Source organism: Pimephales promelas, chromosome 19 (assembly GCF_988280905.1).
Source record: "Pimephales promelas chromosome 19, fPimPro1.hap1.1, whole genome shotgun sequence".
In the NCBI taxonomy this organism is placed as follows: Eukaryota; Metazoa; Chordata; class Actinopteri; order Cypriniformes; family Leuciscidae; genus Pimephales; species Pimephales promelas.
In genome coordinates this window covers 85,353-105,180 of record NC_142787.1, presented here as the reverse complement: position 1 = coordinate 105,180, position 19,828 = coordinate 85,353, and the positions used below count along the sequence as shown (strand labels likewise).

The following is a 19,828-nucleotide window of genomic DNA, read 5'->3' as shown; positions in this document are numbered from 1 at the left end:
CGCGTGCACGCAGACAGATTTACCTGGATTTCCAGCAGATGTTAAACGGTGACAGATTCGTCAGAGCTATTTTTTCACTGAGCAGATTTTCAAAGCTTTCCATTTTATTGTTAAATGTTTGCATCATATTTTGGCTCTGTTGTTTACTCTGCGCTGCTCCGCTATATGTTTCAGTCGCCTTTAAGGGACGTTTTAATGTGCTTTAATTTCGCGACACACAGACCACGCCCACATTATTATTATTTTTTTTTTACACTCGTTTGTCGTTTCAATAAAATTTGTATCTGATGACAACTGTAAATATATTCAATAAATTATACTATTGACATTGTGTACTTGCAGTGCGTGTGTATTCACAGATTATTGTTATGATGCCAATTTTTGACTTAATTTAAATTGAGCAGCAATACTGCTGTGGTTAAAGGGACATGTCAAGCATTTATTTATTTATTATTTATGAATTTTAGTGTTGCTGAGGAATGAGTTAAACATAAAGCATACAGTACACTCGATAAATGTTCATAAAGAGTGGTGAAAATTGCCATAGCTTATGGATCCAGTGATTTACCCACAGCATTTATATAGGGGAATGTTCAACAAACATATTCATTAGCTAACAGACCTATGAAAGCAACAAAAGAAAGAAAAAAAAAATAGGCAATTGTGCATGCATGCAGGACAGCTGTTTTGCCATCTGTGAAGGTCTGACCACACAGTCTCACCTTCTGAACAAGGATGAACAAACTATAGAATAAGTTAGAATAGTTGCATGCTAATGAAGAACAGTTACTTGTTTTGCAATGTGTATACATTTTTCTTACCCATTGGCCAGTTTGACCTTAATACCTACTGCTCTCCATCTCATGTTATCATGTTATATTAGAAAATAATTGTCACAGTTGTGTTACCTTTCTATATAAGAGCAATTTAACACACAATCACCTTCACTGAGAAATGTTCACATCTCCTCTTAGTGTTCCTCTATTGAGCAGCTGCCAAATAATGGTTATCCTACAAAGTCTTTGATTTGTGTAACTTTAATTGCATCAATTTGTTGTGGTAGTCTATGGCCTAACAACAATGACACCAGTAACAATAATGACACTTAATTTATAGACCTTTTTTTAATCTGTTCCTAAAAAATAGCAGATGACAACAATGAATGCGCATGATGTGATGAATAACAAGTAAAGAGGATATGTTCAAGGATTAGTTCACTTTCAAAAAATGTTTTTGCTGATAATTTACTCACCCCCATGTCATTCAAGATGTCTTTCTTCAGTCGAAAAGAAATTAAGATTTTTGAGGAAAACATTCCTGAGTGAGTAAATTATCAGCAAGAAATTGTTCGAAGGTGAACTAATCCTTTAATCAATTTCATGGTACTAGTCAAATGAAGAGCACTACTGGCATAATGTATATTACATAAAATTTGCCCAAACACATTATATTTTATTTATAAAACTCATAGACCATTCTGTAATATTTCTTTTGTTAAAGATGTCAGCAAATAAGTAAACAATTAAAGCTTTTCCTATTGTTTTAGAGAGAAAATGTAACCCGTCCTTGAATGTGTGTCTTGCGCCAGTTTAAGGATTCGTGAGTAGCCTACAGTTTATAAACTGAGGGGATTGTTTTTTCCTCACAGGTGACTTCCTGGGCTCAGTAGTAGGCCTAGGCCTATTGCATTTGCTTAATAAAAAAAGTTCCGTATGTCTTCTTTCTGTAACTCTCTCTATACTGTTGTATGCTTTGCTCTGTCAAAATTCATTGTTATAATAATTTAGAAAAACACACATTTGTATGTGGCGGGCGTGGCTTCCCACATGACGTCACGCGTAGAACTGGCGCAGCACAGCCTGTAGTCTGTTGCTAGGAGACCGAGGACTCACTTCCGGAGTTTGCTGTATTATCCCCGCGGACGCGTAACTTATTATCGTTAAATAACCGACTGAAAGGTAGGAATTCGTGTCACTCTAAGACTGTTGTGGAAACATCGCAGCTGTTGAGATATTATAATTTGTAGGATTTTGTACAATCGACCATCATGCCAAATTGAGTCGAATGCTTTTTTAAAGTCTACAAAACATGCAAATATGTGTCTTTGTTTGTCGTTGTTTGATGTTCTTGTTGACGAGAGTGTGGAGGGAATAGATGAGGTCGGCCGGTAGAAGCCGATGATCTGTGCTGTGTGATGACGATGCCTGTGTTTATGATCCTGCAGAACAGTTTTCCTAAAGCACTGCTCACACTGATGCCGCGATAAGTCGATCCCCTTTCTTAAATATAGTGATGATGAGTCCTTCAGGCCAGCTTCCGGACCACAACACCAGATTAAACTAGATTAAAAAGTTTGTCCAGACAAACTTTAAATTGTCTTGTGAAAGTTTGAACAGAAAGTTTGAAGACGCTTAAAGTAGTTTGAAGTTGTTAAGTTATTATAGTTTAAATTAATTTATAGTTTAAAGTATAGTTTGAAGTAATTTAACGTTGCTAGGGTGGTTCTATTGGGTTGCTTGCTAGGGTATTCTAGGCAGTTGCTATGGTGTTGCTAAGGTATTTTGAGTGGTTGCTAGGATGTTCTGGGGGTGCACAACTTCACAACGGAATTTCCCACAACGCTTTATTTATCTGTAGAGTGGGAAAGGGATCCTCCATACGGGGAGGCTCGTTGGCACTTCAGCATCGTCATCGGGTCCGGCCGAAGCTCCTCGTCAGATCTGGATACGGCCTGGATCCGGCAGGCTCTTCTTATGATGTAAGGAGCACATCAGGATTTACCGGTTCCGGCTGACCTAATCTATGCAGCCTAACATTGAGTTATAGAAGTCTATAGTGTGTTATGTGTATGCTAGGCCAAAGAGATGTAATAGATAGATAGATAGATAAGTTCATTAGTACATAATATATAGAATGGTAGTTTAATTGAGTCTAGGGCTTCAGGGAGTTTAGATTTGAGTTTTTGTGTTGTACACTACTGGGCCACCGTAGTCTTGGCTCAATTTAAACTTTTGCAATGAAAGTCAATGGGATTTTTAATATTAATATTACTTTTAATTTATTTTTAAATTAGTTTTATCTTAAAATTGATTATATTAAAAAAATATTATAAGTATAAAAATAAGATGGTCAAGAAAATAATAAGGTGTCATCATTAATTGCTGCCAGGTGAGGTCAGGTGACCGTGACGATGACCTCTGGAGGCTGGAGTGAGGAAACCCCAGGCCTGGACTTCAGCAGGTCATAAACCGAGACCGTTCTTTAACAGTCGCTCACTCATCGGTTTCACTAGTCTACGTTTTTTATTTTATTGGGAGGTAAAAGTTGCACAAGCAAAATTTCATTTGTTTGCAGTTCCCAAGAAGAGGAGAAAGAGAAGAACGATCCAAAGACATCTGCGCATCAAGAGCTGATCAGAACGCATCTGGAGAAGTGGCAGAAGTACTGCAGTCAGGAGATCATAACTTCAACACGCAGGACATTGATGTGTTTGATTAACTCTGGTTTCTCCTCAGGAACACGGTGACTCCGGCTCACATGGACGCCTTCGAGAGCTCAGTCACAGACTCGCAGAACACACACGTCACGCTGCAGCATGTTAAAGGTAAGTGTGTGTGTGTGTGTAATGGACACAGTGTGAGCAGGAGAGCCTGATGTGGTGTGATGTGTGATGGTGTAATGGTGTGATGTGTTGCAGTGGCAGCGCTGCGTTTGCTGACGGAGAACGAGGGATATCCCGTACCTCACCGCTTACTAACACTCATGAAGTACGTGCTTACTTTTAGTTTACACTATTTCTCTCGCTTTCTCAAAACCTTAAACACGAATCAACTTAAGCTGCACTGTCAAAACCTTTGACTTGTCTCACTGTATCAAACAATTGCTTCAGAACTATGATATCTTTACCCCAAACCAAACAGATAACACACACATCCAGCTAATGCACTACACAGCCGTCATTCAGGGATGCAAACAGCGCGCTTTTCGGCGCCTCCCGCTTTTTTCACGTCAGTTTGGGTGACTTGTGTGAATCGTGCACATCCGAAGATATTTTTTTAGAGTATGTGGGGGGGGGGGGTCTGATTATAATTTCACCAACAGTTATTTGGATTGCCTCCACCAAACAAAACAATAAGCAAATCAGAACACTGCGCGCCAAAACAGCAGTATGCGCGCAAGTTTTTTCATATCCTGTGCGCGAGTTTTGAGACTGAATAAGGGGCCGTTCACATATCGCGCCTAAAAACGCGTAGAAAACGCTAGGCGCACGCGTTCTCCTTTTTCCAAAGAAGCGCTAGGGCGGTTGCACTCCGGAGGCGTCTGTCGTTGCTAGGCAACCATCAGCTGCGCTCTCCATTACATGAAGGAAATTTCAGCAATGGATTTCCACCACCGTGGAAAAAAACCCTTGCTGTAATTCTGTTACAAGATTTATTTACTCAGAAAAGTAAAAAAAAAAAAAACCGCCGCAGTGTTTGGGTGCACCCCATACTACAAAAACGCAAGAACCATGGGGAATTTCACCAGCTGATTCAGGAACTCCGCCTGGACAATGGGAGGTTCAAAGCCTATTTCAGAGTGGACAAGGACCAGTTTGATTATATTTTAAGAAGAGGTAACAAAAATGGCGAGGAAGCTGATTGGTTGGTTCGTGTCACGTGACCTACGATGCGCTTGCGGCATTCTGAAAAGTTGAGATGTTTTTATCTCGATGCGGCGCGGACGCGCCTGGAAAAAACGAGCGCGTCGCACCGCGACCGCGTCGCTTCCATTATGAGCGCGCATACCGCGCGCCTACATTTGAAATAACGAACTTGAGCGCGCAAAAGGAAGCGACGCGGTCGCGGTGCGACGCGCTCGTTTTTTCCAGGCGCGTCCGCGCCGCATCGAGATAAAAACATCTCAACTTTTCAGAATGCCGCAAGCGCATCGTAGGTCACGTGACACGAACCAACCAATCAGCTTCCTCGCCATTTTTGTTACCTCTTCTTAAAATATAATCAAACTGGTCCTTGTCCACTCTGAAATAGGCTTTGAACCTCCCATTGTCCAGGCGGAGTTCCTGAATCAGCTGGTGAAATTCCCCATGGTTCTTGCGTTTTTGTAGTATGGGGTGCACCCAAACACTGCGGCGGTTTTTTTTTTTTTTACTTTTCTGAGTAAATAAATCTTGTAACAGAATTACAGCAAGGGTTTTTTTCCACGGTGGTGGAAATCCATTGCTGAAATTTCCTTCATGTAATGGAGAGCGCAGCTGATGGTTGCCTAGCAACGACAGACGCCTCCGGAGTGCAACCGCCCTAGCGCTTCTTTGGAAAAAGGAGAACGCGTGCGCCTAGCGTTTTCTACGCGTTTTTAGGCGCGATATGTGAACGGCCCCCTAAACCGCTCCCACCACGCGCATCACGCGCTGTGCGTCGGGCACCAAGTGCTGAGGGGGCAATAAAAATAGCCTAATGAAAAATCATCAAACTTCTTGTTAGAATCAGATTCGGCGCGTTTTTACTCTTCAATCCGCAGCGACGCCGAGCAGAGAGCACGTCAGACACAGAGGACAGGGTGTGTGTGTGTGTTAGTGATGTTACGTTCATGAACGAATCGTTCTTTTTGAACGAATCTTTTAGGTGAACGAATCATTCTCGTTCACGTTATCCATGGGCTCTATGCACGGCGGTATTTCCGGTGAAGGATTAAGGATGCTCGATAACTTCCGCCGATCGTAGAGTCCAATGCAATACCGAGAATTTATATTGAATTTTATACTTCATGGTTATACTAATGAAACGTTAGTCACAAAAACAGATAAAACAGACACCCCTCGTTGTGTTTATGCTTCTTTTTAAAATTATATTAAATAAACATAACTATATAATTACATCTAAACGTATGTACGTTTCGTTTCAAAGACGGGGGGACAGTAAATATTGAAGACTCTGCCATGATCCCGTTTTCTCCGGTTTTCCTCCGCTTTAATCTACACAACCGGAAATGGACGAGCATCCTTACGTCAAATGCGGAACTTATGCGTGCATATAGCCCATTGACTCATATTTCTCGTTCACTGAAATTCCCCCTTCTATCACTGCGTGCCGCTATTGCGCGCATGCGCAGCTCAATGAACCGTGTAGCTCTGAGGCCCGTTTCATCTGTCAAAGACAAAGAGTGACTAAACCTCGAGCCAATAGCCTTCGAGTATGATACGAGGACAGAGCATGTGATTTGTTGAATCTAGTGAACGAATACGCCCTTTATTGAGTTGCTTTGAGTTTGAACGCTTCCAATGAACTGTTACACACATCTCGTTCGTGAATGAAAGAACCAGTTGTTTGAACGTCAAGATAATAATGACGACGAAGTTAACAGTGCAAGCTGATTGTTTAATTTAATAAAAGACAGCTTAAAATTTTTGTTTTTACTAAAATCTACAAACTACATCAGGTAATCTGCTAACTTCAAAATGAGTGGCACCACTAGCACTGGTGTTGTTTTGTGTGCATTTTGTATTATTTATTTTTATTATTGTTGTTTTATGTTTCAACAGTTTTATACTTAAAAAAATAAATGTATATGTCATGTCATGCACTTTTGTTTGTTTAAAAACTGTAAAACATAAAAAAATAGAGTATTGATTATTTGCGTCACGTCATTCCAGCTCATTTGCGTCACGTGACTCACGTCAGCTAATAGCATTTTAGCTTGGGCTTAGAAGGGGTATGTAATTGGTTGGATCTACTCTGCTGAATGAGTCTGAACGAGAGAGAGATCTCCCGTTCGTGAACGAATTGAACGAACTGGTTGCTATACCCAGTTCGTGTACCAGGTCGGCCATTCTGTCAATCTAGTTCATCAATCAGCAGGAAGTGAATGCAAAGCGCAGGTACCCGTACTGTGAACGCCCAATTCATAACTTACATACAGAAAATAACTCCTTGTTTAACTCGTTCCGACCAAACAAATAAAATGTTAACTAGCCTGCCTAGTATGCAAACAAATTAAAAAACACTTGTGATTTGGTCATCCGAAAAGAGTAATTTAAAAGATAAAAAGAGTGTTGAGACTTTGATCGCTTATTTAGACTTATTTTATCAATTTAATGAGTAGCCTAGGGCACAATTTTTAATAAAGTCAAATCAGTTTTTATTTTGTAACAAGTAAATACGTTGTTAACACATTTTGCCGCACCTGCTGCTGATGTATATGGAAAAAAAAAAACTGAACGAATCAGTGAACGAGTCTGAACGAATCATTTTGGTGAACGAACTAAAAATGAACGAGTCTCTGAAAAGAATCAAAATTTCCACCACTAGTGTGTGTGTTCTGAGCCTCATTGGCCTGCTCGTCAATGTCAGAATATTTGAGATGACCAATCAAATCAAAGTAGGCGGGCTTTATGTTCACAGACGCTGAGCGCGAATTTAACAGTGCAACTCAACGCTTCAGTGTACGGTCAAGTGCGAGATAAAATGTAAGTAGCTAAAATTAACTTTATATATTTGACAGTTTTTTTTAGGTCATAAATGACAAAAAATAATCAGGCAAACTAATATAGTTTTGTCTAATTTCGCCATTTTGAACTGAAAATTGGCCTATGTAACGTAGTTTAGGCTACTGTCATTGTGAGGGGACAAGAAACATTTTCATCATGTTAGGCACAGGATTAATAATGAATGTGTTCATATTGAGAATAAAATATAAATTGTAGCCTTTAGTAACTTAAAAAAGCCAACTTTAAGAGGGCAAGATAAAAACAGAGAAAAAGAGTGTGATGCTGATGAGGAGAGAAAAATAATCAGCTTACTGACATGGTTTTAAAGCTGTTGTTATCAATTTTTTTTTCTTTTTTTGCCTTCACAATATCTTAAAATGCATATCTGTGGTTTAGAGAAATCCAAAATTTTCTCGGGGAAACCCTGAACCCCCTTAACTACCCTGCCTCAAATTCAGGACCATAGGGATTATAAAACCATGTATTTACAAATAAATCATGTAGCAGAGCTACAGAAAGCGTTTTTCGGTAGTGTCCAGTTACCCATGTAAATACTATGTACTTATTTTAGTAACTACAATTACTGGGTAACAACTAGTACTAACCCTGAACCTACCCCTAAACCTACCCCTGTTCCATGTATTTACCTTATATTAGCCAGTACTTTCTAGGTAAGTACACTATACTGTAAGTAAGTATACTGTAAGTACTGTACTGTAAAAGGAAGCGTTACCCATCCATTAGCTACTAAAACTTCTTTGTCATTGTGGAGAGCGCAGTGCATGGATGCTTAGCAACAACAGACACCATGGGAAAATGGGACCGGTTTTTACTACTAATAAAAGATAAGCTTTTAGACTCACTCTTTTTATAAAAAATGATTTAAATGCTGAAATATTGGAGGTTTATCTTTTTATAACACATTTTGTTTCTGTGAAAAATGATTTAAAGGCTGAAATATGTGAGGTTTGTTTTTATAAAACCTTTTTTTTTTTTGTGAAAAATGGTTTAAAGGCTGAAACATATTTACTATGTGCCTAGGGGTGGGCCGGGGATGGCAGGGGTTGGTGGCAATATAAGTATCTGGATATTTTCCGCGGGCGAGGGTTTTGATTACCTCTCTCTTTTTTGAACATACATGTGTTTGCATCCCTGGTCATTACACACACTACAGAGATAAATGCAAAACACTGCACTCAGGGTAGAGCAGGGGTACAATTTTTTTCTATTATGAAGTACTTGCTCAAAACTGCACACATATAAATGTAGTCACAAACAGAATATGCAGCAGATCGATAGCAAGCAATGTCTTGAAATCATCCTGCAGGGGCATGGTCAGACCACAGGACCTCATCACCGTCACAGGCAATCCTGTCCGGGGGGAGAATCCTTTAGCATGCCTAATCTAAACTTGAATCACTTCATTTGACCAATAATCTTGGGGCCTCTGCTTCTGTGGACTGAAGCCAGCTGTTTTATGGACTTTAAAACAGAAACAGCCATTCACTGTCATTATAAAGCTTTTTAATATGCTCTGATTGTATTCGTCTGAAAGTAAATACCCATAGGATGAATTGAGGGTGAGCAGATCATGGACTAATTTGGATTTTTGGGTGAACTAACCCTTTAAGATTTACCCATGTTTCCTTTTTATCTGGTATACTTCTTAGAATGACTTAAATTCAATTCAGCAGTAAAAGCTTCTTTTTTAGTTGTATTAGTGCAGCTCTGAGGCTCCGAAACTCTTCATATCTGCAGGAGCGAAGAGCTGGATGGGTTTCTTGCCAATCTCCTGCTCTACTTTTCCTGCTTCTTTGAGAAGACGGCTCTGGAGAAAAGACCGAAGTCTCTCATGGGGTGAGTTAGAGACATGATTGAGCCATATGGGTTTATTATAGGAGCACAATAAAGAAGTGTATCTGTTTCAGAGAGGACTGTGGCAGCGAGAGGAGGAGGACAGCAGACCGGCTGGATCTGGCACTGCAGCGGCTCGGACTCTCCTACTCTCGCCTGCTGATGATGAGTACTAACGGGTCAGAACACGCAAAAACTGACGGGTCAGAACACGCGAATACTGACGGGTCAGAACACGTGAATACCGGCAGGTCAGAACACGCGAATACCAACACGCGAATACCGGCGGCTCAGAACACGCGAATACCGGCGGCTCAGAACACGCGAATACCGGCGGGTCAGAACACGCGAATACCAACACACGAATACCGGCGGCTCAGAACACGTGAATAGCGGCGGCTCAGAACACGCGAATACCGGCGGCTCAGAACACGCGAATACCAACACGCGAATACCGGCGGCTCAGAACACGTGAATAGCGGCGGCTCAGAACACGCGAATACCGGCGGGTCAGAACACGTGAATAGCAGCGGCTCAGAACATGCGAATACCGGCGGGTCAGAACACGTGAATACCGGCGGCTCAGAACACGCGAATACCGGCGGGTCAGAACACGTGAATACTGGCGGCTCAGAACACGCGAATACCAACACGTGAATACCGACGGGTCAGAACACTCAAATACTGACGGGTCAGAACATGTGAATACCGGCGGGTCAGAACACGCGAATACCAACACGTGAATACCGACGGGTCAGAACACGCAAATACTGACGGGTCAGAACACGCCAATACCAACACGTGAATACCGGCGGCTCAGAACACGCGAATACCAACACGTGAATACCAGCGGGTCAGAACACGCGAATACCAACACATGAATACCGACGGGTCAGAACACGCAAATACTGACGGGTCAGAACACGCCAATACCAACACGTGAATACCGGCGGCTCAGAACACGCGAATACCAACACGTGAATACCGACGGGTCAGAACACGCAAATACTGACGGGTCAGAACACGCCAATACTGACGGGTCAGAATACGCAAATACCGACAGGTCAGAACACGCGAATACCAACACGTGAATACCGGCGGCTCAGAACACGCGAATACCAACACGTGAATACCGACGGGTCAGAACACGCAAATACCGACGGGTCAGAACACTCAAATACTGACGGGTCAGAACATGTGAATACCGGCGGGTCAGAACACGCGAATACCAACACGTGAATACCGACGGGTCAGAACACGCAAATACTGACGGGTCAGAACACGCCAATACTGACGGGTCAGAACACGCCAATACTGACGGGTCGGAACACGCAAATACCGACGGGTCAGAACACGCGAATACCAACACGTGAATACCGGCGGCTCAGAACACGCGAATACCAACACGTGAATACCGACGGGTCAGAACACGCAAATACTGACGGGTCAGAACACGCCAATACTGACGGGTCAGAACACGCAAATACCGACGGGTCAGAACACGCGAATACCAACACGTGAATACCGGCGGGTCAGAACACGCCAATACTGACGGGTCAGAACACGCAAATACCGACGGGTCAGAACACGCGAATACCAACATGTGAATACCGGCGGCTCAGAACACGCGAATACCGACGGGTCAGAACACGCAAATACTGACGGGTCAGAACACGCCAATACTGGCAGTTCAGAACACGCGAATACCAACACGTGAATACCGGCGGCTCAGAACACGCGAATACAGATGGGTCAGAACACGCAAATATCGACGGGTCAGAACACGCGAATACCGACGGGTCGGAACACGCGAATACCGACGGGTCAGAACACGCGAATACCGACGGGTCAGAACACGCCAATACCGACGGGTCAGAACACGCCAATACCGACGGGTCAGAACACGCCAATAGCGACGGGTCAGAACACGCCAATACTGACGGGTCAGAACACGCCAATACCGACGGGTCAGAACACGCGAATACAACACGTGAATACCGACGGGTCAGAACACGCGAATACCGACGGGTCAGAACACGCGAATACCGACGGGTCAGAACACGCGAATACCGACGGGTCAGAACACGCGAATACCGACGGGTCAGAACACGCGAATACCGATGGGTCAGAACACGCGAATACCGACGGGTCAGAACACGCCAATACCGACGGGTCAGAACACGCCAATACCGACGGTTCAGAACACGCCAATACCGACGGGTCAGAACACGCCAATAGCGACGGGTCAGAACACGCCAATACTGACGGGTCAGAACACGCCAATACCGACGGGTCAGAACACGCGAATACGACGGGTCAGAACACGCCAATACCGACGATTCAGAACACGCCAATGCCGACGGGTCAGAACACGCCAATAGCGACGGGTCAGAACACGCCAATACTGACGGGTCAGAACACGCGAATACCGACGGGTCAGAACACGCAAATACCAACACGTGAATACCGGCGGCTCAGAACACGCGAATACAGATGGGTCAGAACACGCAAATACTGACGGGTCAGAACACGCGAATACCGACGGGTCAGAACACGCGAATACCGACGGTTCAGAACACACGAATACAGATGGGTCAGAACACGCAAATACCAACACGTGAATACCGGCGGCTCAGAACACGCGAATACCGACGGGTCAGAACACGCAAATACCAACACGTGAATACCGGCGGCTCAGAACACGCGAATACAGATGGGTCAGAACACGCAAATACTGACGGGTCAGAACACGCGAATACCGACGGGTCAGAACACGCGAATACCGACGGTTCAGAACACACGAATACTGACGGGTCAGAACACGCGAATACCAACACGTGAATACCGGCGGCTCAGAACACGCGAATACAGATGGGTCAGAACACGCAAATACTGACGGGTCAGAACACGCGAATACCGACGGGTCAGAACACGCGAATACCGACGGTTCAGAACACACGAATACAGATGGGTCAGAACACGCAAATACCAACACGTGAATACCGGCGGCTCAGAACACGCGAATACAGATGGGTCAGAACACGCAAATACTGACGGGTCAGAACACGCGAATACTGACGGGTCAGAACACGCCAATACAGACGGGTCAGAACACGCCAATACTGACGGGTCAGAACACGCGAATACCGACGGGTCAGAACACGGCAATACTGACGGGTCAGAACACGCGAATACCGGCGGGTCAGAACACGCAAATACTGACGGGTCAGAACACGCCAATACCGACGGGTCAGAACACGCCAATACCGACGGGTCAGAACACGCCAATAGCGACGGGTCAGAACACGCCAATACTGACGGGTCAGAACACGCGAATACCGACGGGTCAGAACACGCAAATACCGACGGGTCAGAACACGCGAATACCAACACGTGAATACCGGCGGCTCAGAACACGCGAATACAGATGGGTCAGAACACGCAAATACTGACGGGTCAGAACACGCCAATACTGACGGGTCAGAACACGCGAATACTGACGGGTCAGAACACGCCAATACAGACGGGTCAGAACACGCCAATACTGACGGGTTAGAACACGCGAATACCGACGGGTCAGAACACGCCAATACTGACGGGTCAGAACACGCGAATACCGACGGGTCAGAACACGCAAATACCGACGGGTCAGAACACGCGAATACCAACACGTGAATACCGGCGGCTCAGAACATGCGAATACAGATGGGTCAGAACACGCAAATACTGACGGGTCAGAACACGCCAATACTGACGGGTCAGAACACGCGAATACCGACGGGTCAGAACACGCAAATACCAACACGTGAATACCGGCGGCTCAGAACACGCGAATACAGATGGGTCAGAACACGCAAATACTGACGGGTCAGAACACGCCAATACTGACGGGTCAGAACACGCGAATACTGACGGGTCAGAACACGCCAATACAGACGGGTCAGAACACGCCAATACTCACGGGTCAGAACACGCCAATACAGACGGGTCAGAACACGGCAATACTGACGGGTCAGAACACGCGAATACCGGCGGGTCAGAACACGCAAATACTGACGGGTCAGAACACGCGAATACCGACGGGTCAGAACACGCCAATACCGACGGGTCAGAATACATGAATGATGAGAGTTCTGTGAGTAATAAGAGCATGTTTGAGGAAACTGAGTCTGTTTGTGTCTCCAGGTTCAAGGTGTCGTCCGCTCACAGTGACATTCAGCTAGACGAGGTTTGTGCCAAACTTTCAACTAATATACAGTATATGATTCCTGAGGATTTCACACCAATTCTTTAATAAATTTGAATATTAGTAATAGGGGTGAGCAAAGCAGCCGGTATTTGTATCTGTTTTCATATATGTGTTCGAGTAAGGCCACGCCCCCTTGTCGGGTTCTGACGTTTAATGGCGTAGGACGAGCTCATTGGTCGCACGTCAGAGGCGCCCGTGCCATTGGATGTGCAGTTGCTGCAGCGTGAGACGCTCGATGTGCAGCTGCAAAAGTGTTTTACATTAAAGCTTCCTCGATTTACTGAAAAGGAAAAACTCCTTTTCCTCGATTTACTGAAGCTTTTATGTTAAACACATCCACAGCTGCACAGCGAGCACCAGAGCCGGCCCGAGCCTATTGACACGAATATCACGCAATAATGATACATTATAAATGAATACAGTGAGGTTATGTATAAATACAAAATAATTACTAAAAAATAGATAGCCTACTTAAATAATTTTTTTAACTTTTACTTTACTCTTTTACTAACTCTTTGAAACTTCTTAAAACAAACTGTCTCAAAAAATATCAAATAAATTATTTGCTAAAATAATGACAACTGAGAAATCAAAACAATAAGACAGCAATAATGACCGTTATTGTTGAAAACTGCGCATGACTTAAACGCTGGCAGACACAGCAGCAGGTGTAGGGAGGTATATTTATTGATCATGAAATCAGAATTTCTTGTATTTAATTATTAATTCATTCATAGTAATTTATTCATTTACGTATGTCATTTGTTTAATCTAAAAAAAGCTCAGTTCGCTCACGCCTCGGGCCGGCCCTGGCTAGCACATCGAGCGTCTGGCTCTCTCATTGGCTGTGCTGCGGCAAGTGCACATCCAATGGCCGGGCGCCTCTGACGTGCGAACGATGAATAATCTCCCGATCAAACTCCGCTTCCCGAAACTTATAAACTGCCTCCAGGTAAGGTACAAGAATCTGTTCAAGGAAAACAGTGATGCAGTCAGAGTGTTTAGTCTCTGTTGCTGTGTCAGTCAGCTCCTCCTGAACGTCACTCACACACTGCGGTCTCGTGAGGAAACACAGCTTTTTGATATAAAGTTGTTTTTGTTCCCGAATGCAAATATTTTTAAAGTAGTTGTTTGAAATAAGTATTCGTAAAAAACACGTTATTTCGTGACGGTGTGTTTTCTGTGCCTCAGTGTCTCTACAGCGTTTGCAGCTATGCTGTATGGGTGAGCTTCGAGAGGCGGGGCCTGAAGGGCATCCGGGTGGAGATTGGCCGCTTGTTCCGCTCCGACAGCTTTAACTCCGCCCTGAACGACCGGTCTGAGGACGCGGAGCCCCGACCAACAGCACTGAACAACAGGTACAGTCCACTCGCTGGAAACACTACAACTAAACTGTCGTTACGTTTGACTGAAAACTGAAAACTGAAAGTCATTTCATATTTTATTCAGTATGTTTCATTAAGAATATTTTTAAAGTAACATTTTTTTTAAATGTAACTATTTTATTATTTTTATGAAAGACACACTATGCAGGAATTCAGTTTTGTGCCAGAGGTTCGGGGTTCTAGTCCGCACTAATAGTGTAGTTTATTTTCCTCTTCTAAACCGTTGTTTATTAGTGGTTGTATATCAAGCAGGATGTGTATATGCGCTCACAGCCTCCAGGGGGGCGAGACGGCCACCATTCAACCCGAAAAACATCATATAACCATTCCAATAACTGCGAAGATGTTCAGATAGGCTAGAAACAGATTTAAAAAAATGCTTGACCAATTTATTCTAAATGTTTTTATGCATATATTAATGAAGATTCTTTAGATGTGTGTGAGGTGTGCTTTTACTGGCCCATCTCTCACTCTTGGTCTCCTGACCTTTGACCCAGGAAGTCAGAGCGACGGCCGGCGCGGAGCCAGATCCTGACCCAGTGTTCCCCCCTGATGACCGCTCTGCTGCCCACGCCACAGGAGAAGGCCCCGCACCTGTTTAACCTGCCCTCGACTGAACGCTGCGATTCAGAGACGCTGACGGATGAGCTCAAACAGCAGCTAAAGTCTCTTGGGTAATACTTTTCAATTATTTACAACTGATGTAATAAAAAACATAGTATATGTGTCTATTTCACTTTTGTTTCTAATAGTCTCTGTTGCCTGATTGTATCAACTTTCTTTTGCCTTTAGCTTTGGCATTCTCGGAAAGCCTTTGAGCCAGTTCAGCTCGAAGACACTGAAGCCCCAGGAAGGCCAGAGTGAAGAGGAGGAAGATGAGGGTAACGACAGCGATCTGGTGAACCCTGACCCACACATCAAGAGTAGGAAAACCTCCGCCACAGGCCACAGATCACTGACCACAGCTGCGGACAGACACATCCGCTCTCGGCGAGGTGACCTAGTGTCCAGAGCAACCACTGAAGCAGTGTCGTCCTCAGACACAGAATAAACACAAAGCTCTGTCCTGAAACTCTAGGTGGCGCAGGCTGATACCTCCACCCAGACTGCTTGCAATCACATCGTTCTCTACAGGACACAGCTGATTGGTTCCTGCCATATCAGTAGCCAATGAGCTTGCTGCTCAACATTCAAGTAGCAGCAATAACAGCAGAACTATTCCGAGTCTATGACGGATTTCCGTCAATTGCACGGTTCCCGTCTGTCCTTATGTCTTAAATTCACTTTTCATAATTTTAAGGCCGTAAATAGGCTTATGACTTTAAAAAAATTTTTTTAAAAGTTAATTAATTTTATCTTCCTCAAACTCACACAATTGTTTCATTTTGAAAAGATGTCTACAAAATAATCAGTCCACACAGAAACCATTGTCTCCTTAGTATTCATAGGTTTATAGAGCAAATGACACCATGCCACAATGAGCATGTTTTCTATGCTAAGAGTTTCAACCAAGTATATTTGATACACCTGATGGTGACATGGACTTCATTTGAGGAAGGACTGTATCCTCATCATCAAATAAAACCCTCTAAATCCACATTTAGATGCAGTTTGTTTAAACCCACTATCCTCCATCTGTTTGCATCTGCAGATTTCTAAATTTCAGGGGGAAAGACTCTTGATGTAAGTCATTAGCTTTAATACTAAGAATTATAGGCCATAAAAACGTTCAGATTTTACATTCAAGGTCATATTACATTTAGCCACGTCTTAAATTGACATATTCATTCATTATCGCGATTGATAAAACAATAACAATTTCGTGTCAATATCGTCAACATTTGATATCAATATCGAGTTCGTTAATGTTAGAGTGCCAAAAGAGGAACGAAACTCATTGTGCGCCTCACGGACTGTTTATCCGCTCGGCTCAGTCCAAACGGCAGCGCGAGGCGAGCTCACTGGAGCAGACGCGGCTACTCTGATCGCCGCTTCAGAACGCCTGACCTGATATTTTGCTCGAATAAAAAATAGAATTAGGGGGGTCCCTCAGATATTTTTATTTTAGTCAAAATAATAATAACAAATCTGATTAAATGCATGCAATGGAGACTGTAAATTTCGTAAATTTCGTAAATTTATTATTTACATTATATTTTTTTAAGTTGGCTAGTTGCCATGTCGCTTTAAAATGTAAACGCCCTGCCCCACATCTAAAGAGTGCTTTGCGCTTAGTCTCGCGTAGCCAGACCTTCACACTGACCGCTGAAGGTCTGGAATTCATAGCAGTTTTCTTTGGCCAACGCCGACATGTCAAACAACCAATTACAGTTCGTTTCGTTCAGCGTCACGTTTCGGGGCGTGGAAATGTCCCCACAACAACAGACCGGCGTGCAAAAAGTCAGTCAGCATAGAAAATCAAAGAAGAAGAAGAAAACAAGCAGTACGTCATTGATCTGTTCGTGCACGTATAACAACAATGGTGTCTGCATTACCACATCTGATCAAAACACCGAGTAAATCAGTACGAAACGTATGCAGACTTTGTTCAGAGACCTTCAAAGCATCTAAAACAAACAAACACAGATTATTTCGTGGACACGACTCTAAAGACAAAGCTGAGATCCGAACACAATACTGAATCGGCCAGCTGCGATGTCAGCGTCTGTTGTTTCATGTTTGCCCACAAACACGGCTGATATCCCCTCGCAGTTAGGTACTTCCAACATGACATCATGACTTTTGCGTAAACATACACCACTTTCAAGTCAAGTGGCGTGTTATCTATACGCATTTTGAGCTATGTGTGTATGTCTACGCCGTTAAATGTCCGAGTAATTCCATGTGTATGTACACGCCGTTAAATGTCCGAGTGAAACGAAGCAAAATGTAGATCTACATCTGGGGAGCGATATTTATTTTCCTAGGATGGAAGGGGAAGACTCATAAACGCTATTAACCCCAGTGACGGGTAGGGTTGGGGACGGGGTTGGGGTAGGTCATATATTTATATGTACAGTAATGTAACGTTAAGTCAACAACGTTCATGAACACGCTATAAAGCGATTATGCGAGTTGATAGCATGCCAAAAATGGAAATACGAATTGGCGTGTCATACAAATGCCATTTCATGAGATCAGTCTGCAACATTGATCTTCCATAATAGATAGGAGGACACAACTAGTAAAATTGGATCTGCTGGGAATCCTTCTAAATCCTGACAAAGGGTCGGCCAGGTTTCCCAAATCCCGTCGCAAACAGGCTAAAATATCTCTTTTTGTCTCCACTAAGTGCCTCAGACAAAACTCCTGGACATCTCTTAAAGAGCCCCTATCATGGATTTTTGAAAATGACTGTTCATATGGTGTGGAATATAGCTGTAAGGGAATGAAAACATCCTGCAAAGATTTCTATCTGAAAGTGCACCGTATATAAAGTTATTGTCTTTCAAAAGTGAGAGTCGACTCTGAGTCTGTGAAATGAATTGTTTTTGAAACGAGTCATTAGCTGTTACATCGTGACGTAGATACGAAACATTGGCATATTGGCCGTGCGCAGACGGAAGTGTAAACTTGAAGTCTACAGATTCAAATACTTCAGCTGAATCGCATCATGTGGAGAAGACGCTGTTCTACAATGCAAAGACAGTTCAGCCACTTGTTTTCATTGTCCAGGGACGAGCATGCGAAGAATCAGTGGTCAGAGTTCATATTTGCAACGATACCACAACAGTATAGCCCGAACCTTGTGTTCTCATCATTTTATAGACGAATCGTTCGAAAACATGAATGAATTCAAATGTGGATTCGCAAGCCGGTTGTTCCCGATGGAGGGCTCAGTATCCAGTGTATATGGATCAGGTTCATCCTCCGAATCACAATAGACCTTTTTCACAAAAAACGGAAATACGTAATCGTTGTGGAAGCGAAGTTCCCGTCAACTGTCAACACATTAGAAAAACCTACCCTGGGAAGAGAAAATTGATCAGAGAGTCTTCAAAACTTCAAAAAAATGTAAACTTGTCATGGTTCATGGTCCAGTTGTGGAAGACTTTGTAAAGCTGTGATGATGCTTGTCTGCAGCTGATGTATCTAAGACCAAAGATATGATATTGATTTTAGAACTGAAGCTCATTCTTCCCAATATACGTTCATTAAAGGTAAGAAGGTGGAGTGTGTGGAAAGTTATTAATATTTAGGGACTATTATTTACAATAAACTGCATTTTGATGTGAATACCAGAAAGAAGTCTGTCAGTTTTATTCAACAGTTATCCTCTTAGGTAGTGACTTTTTTGCACTGCTCTTGCTATAGAACGATCAAAGATGAAGAACAATTTATACAAATATTAATTTATCCCTTGTACACTCAGATTGTTAAATACTCAGAATGGTATATATTAAAATTTTAAATGTATATGTAGCCCACTGTTGTGTGTTCTTATTTATCTTGTTTTATATTGTGGTGTATATTTTTAGTGTTTATTACGCTGGATACAAACATCTTAATAAAGTTGAACATGAACTAACGTTACTTCATAATACACAAATCATAAAACATAATTCACGAGTTCACACGTACATGAAATCAATATACTTTGAATGCGTATTTGGCTTGCTGTCCGGGGGAGGGCTCCGAACCCAGAGTACTCCCCCCTATAGACCATTTCACAAGATGTAAACAACACTGGTCCAGAAACACTTCCTGTTTCAGTTTGTAACTGTTTTCTTTATTTCACATGTAAAGAAAACATCTTAACCCTCATGTGGTGTTCAAAACCCTATAACACTTGTGGTGTTCCCGGTCAAAAATGACCGGACCATAAAAAATAGCTTATAAATCACTTATTATACC

The 19,828-nt window shown here is 43.1% G+C and overlaps 1 protein-coding gene across 2 annotated transcripts; it reads left to right on the top strand.

The window, feature by feature from the left end:
• The first annotated feature begins 1,681 nt into the window (after window positions 1–1,681).
• On the top strand, window positions 1,682–19,409 carry ppp1r36 (protein phosphatase 1 regulatory subunit 36). 2 transcript variants are annotated; one of them, XM_089123755.1, is made up of 11 exons: window positions 1,682–1,958; window positions 2,638–3,240; window positions 3,355–3,441; window positions 3,516–3,604; window positions 3,698–3,767; window positions 9,245–9,343; window positions 9,415–9,519; window positions 13,526–13,568; window positions 14,781–14,947; window positions 15,472–15,648; window positions 15,767–19,409. In XM_089123755.1, exons 2-11 carry the CDS (start codon window positions 3,191–3,193, stop codon window positions 16,023–16,025), a joined length of 1,146 nt encoding a protein of 381 aa, XP_088979881.1. In that variant the 5' UTR covers window positions 1,682–1,958; window positions 2,638–3,190; the 3' UTR covers window positions 16,026–19,409. The 2 variants fall into 2 exon arrangements, with proteins under 2 accessions (XP_088979881.1, XP_088979882.1); XM_089123756.1 differs by lacking the exon at window positions 2,638–3,240 and having other exon boundaries at window positions 1,686–1,958.
• The last annotated feature ends 419 nt before the right edge of the window (window positions 19,410–19,828 follow it).

Bases quoted from the DNA above. Each gene is read 5' to 3' on its own strand.
- ppp1r36 (XM_089123755.1), top strand. From the start codon at position 3,191: ATGACCTCTGGAGGCTGGAGTGAGGAAACCCCAGGCCTGGACTTCAGC. The intron at 3,605-3,697 runs GTAAGTGTGTGT...GATGTGTTGCAG, and splicing joins CACGCTGCAGCATGTTAAAG to TGGCAGCGCTGCGTTTGCTG. The intron at 9,520-13,525 runs GTCAGAACACGC...TTGTGTCTCCAG, and splicing joins CTGATGATGAGTACTAACGG to GTTCAAGGTGTCGTCCGCTC.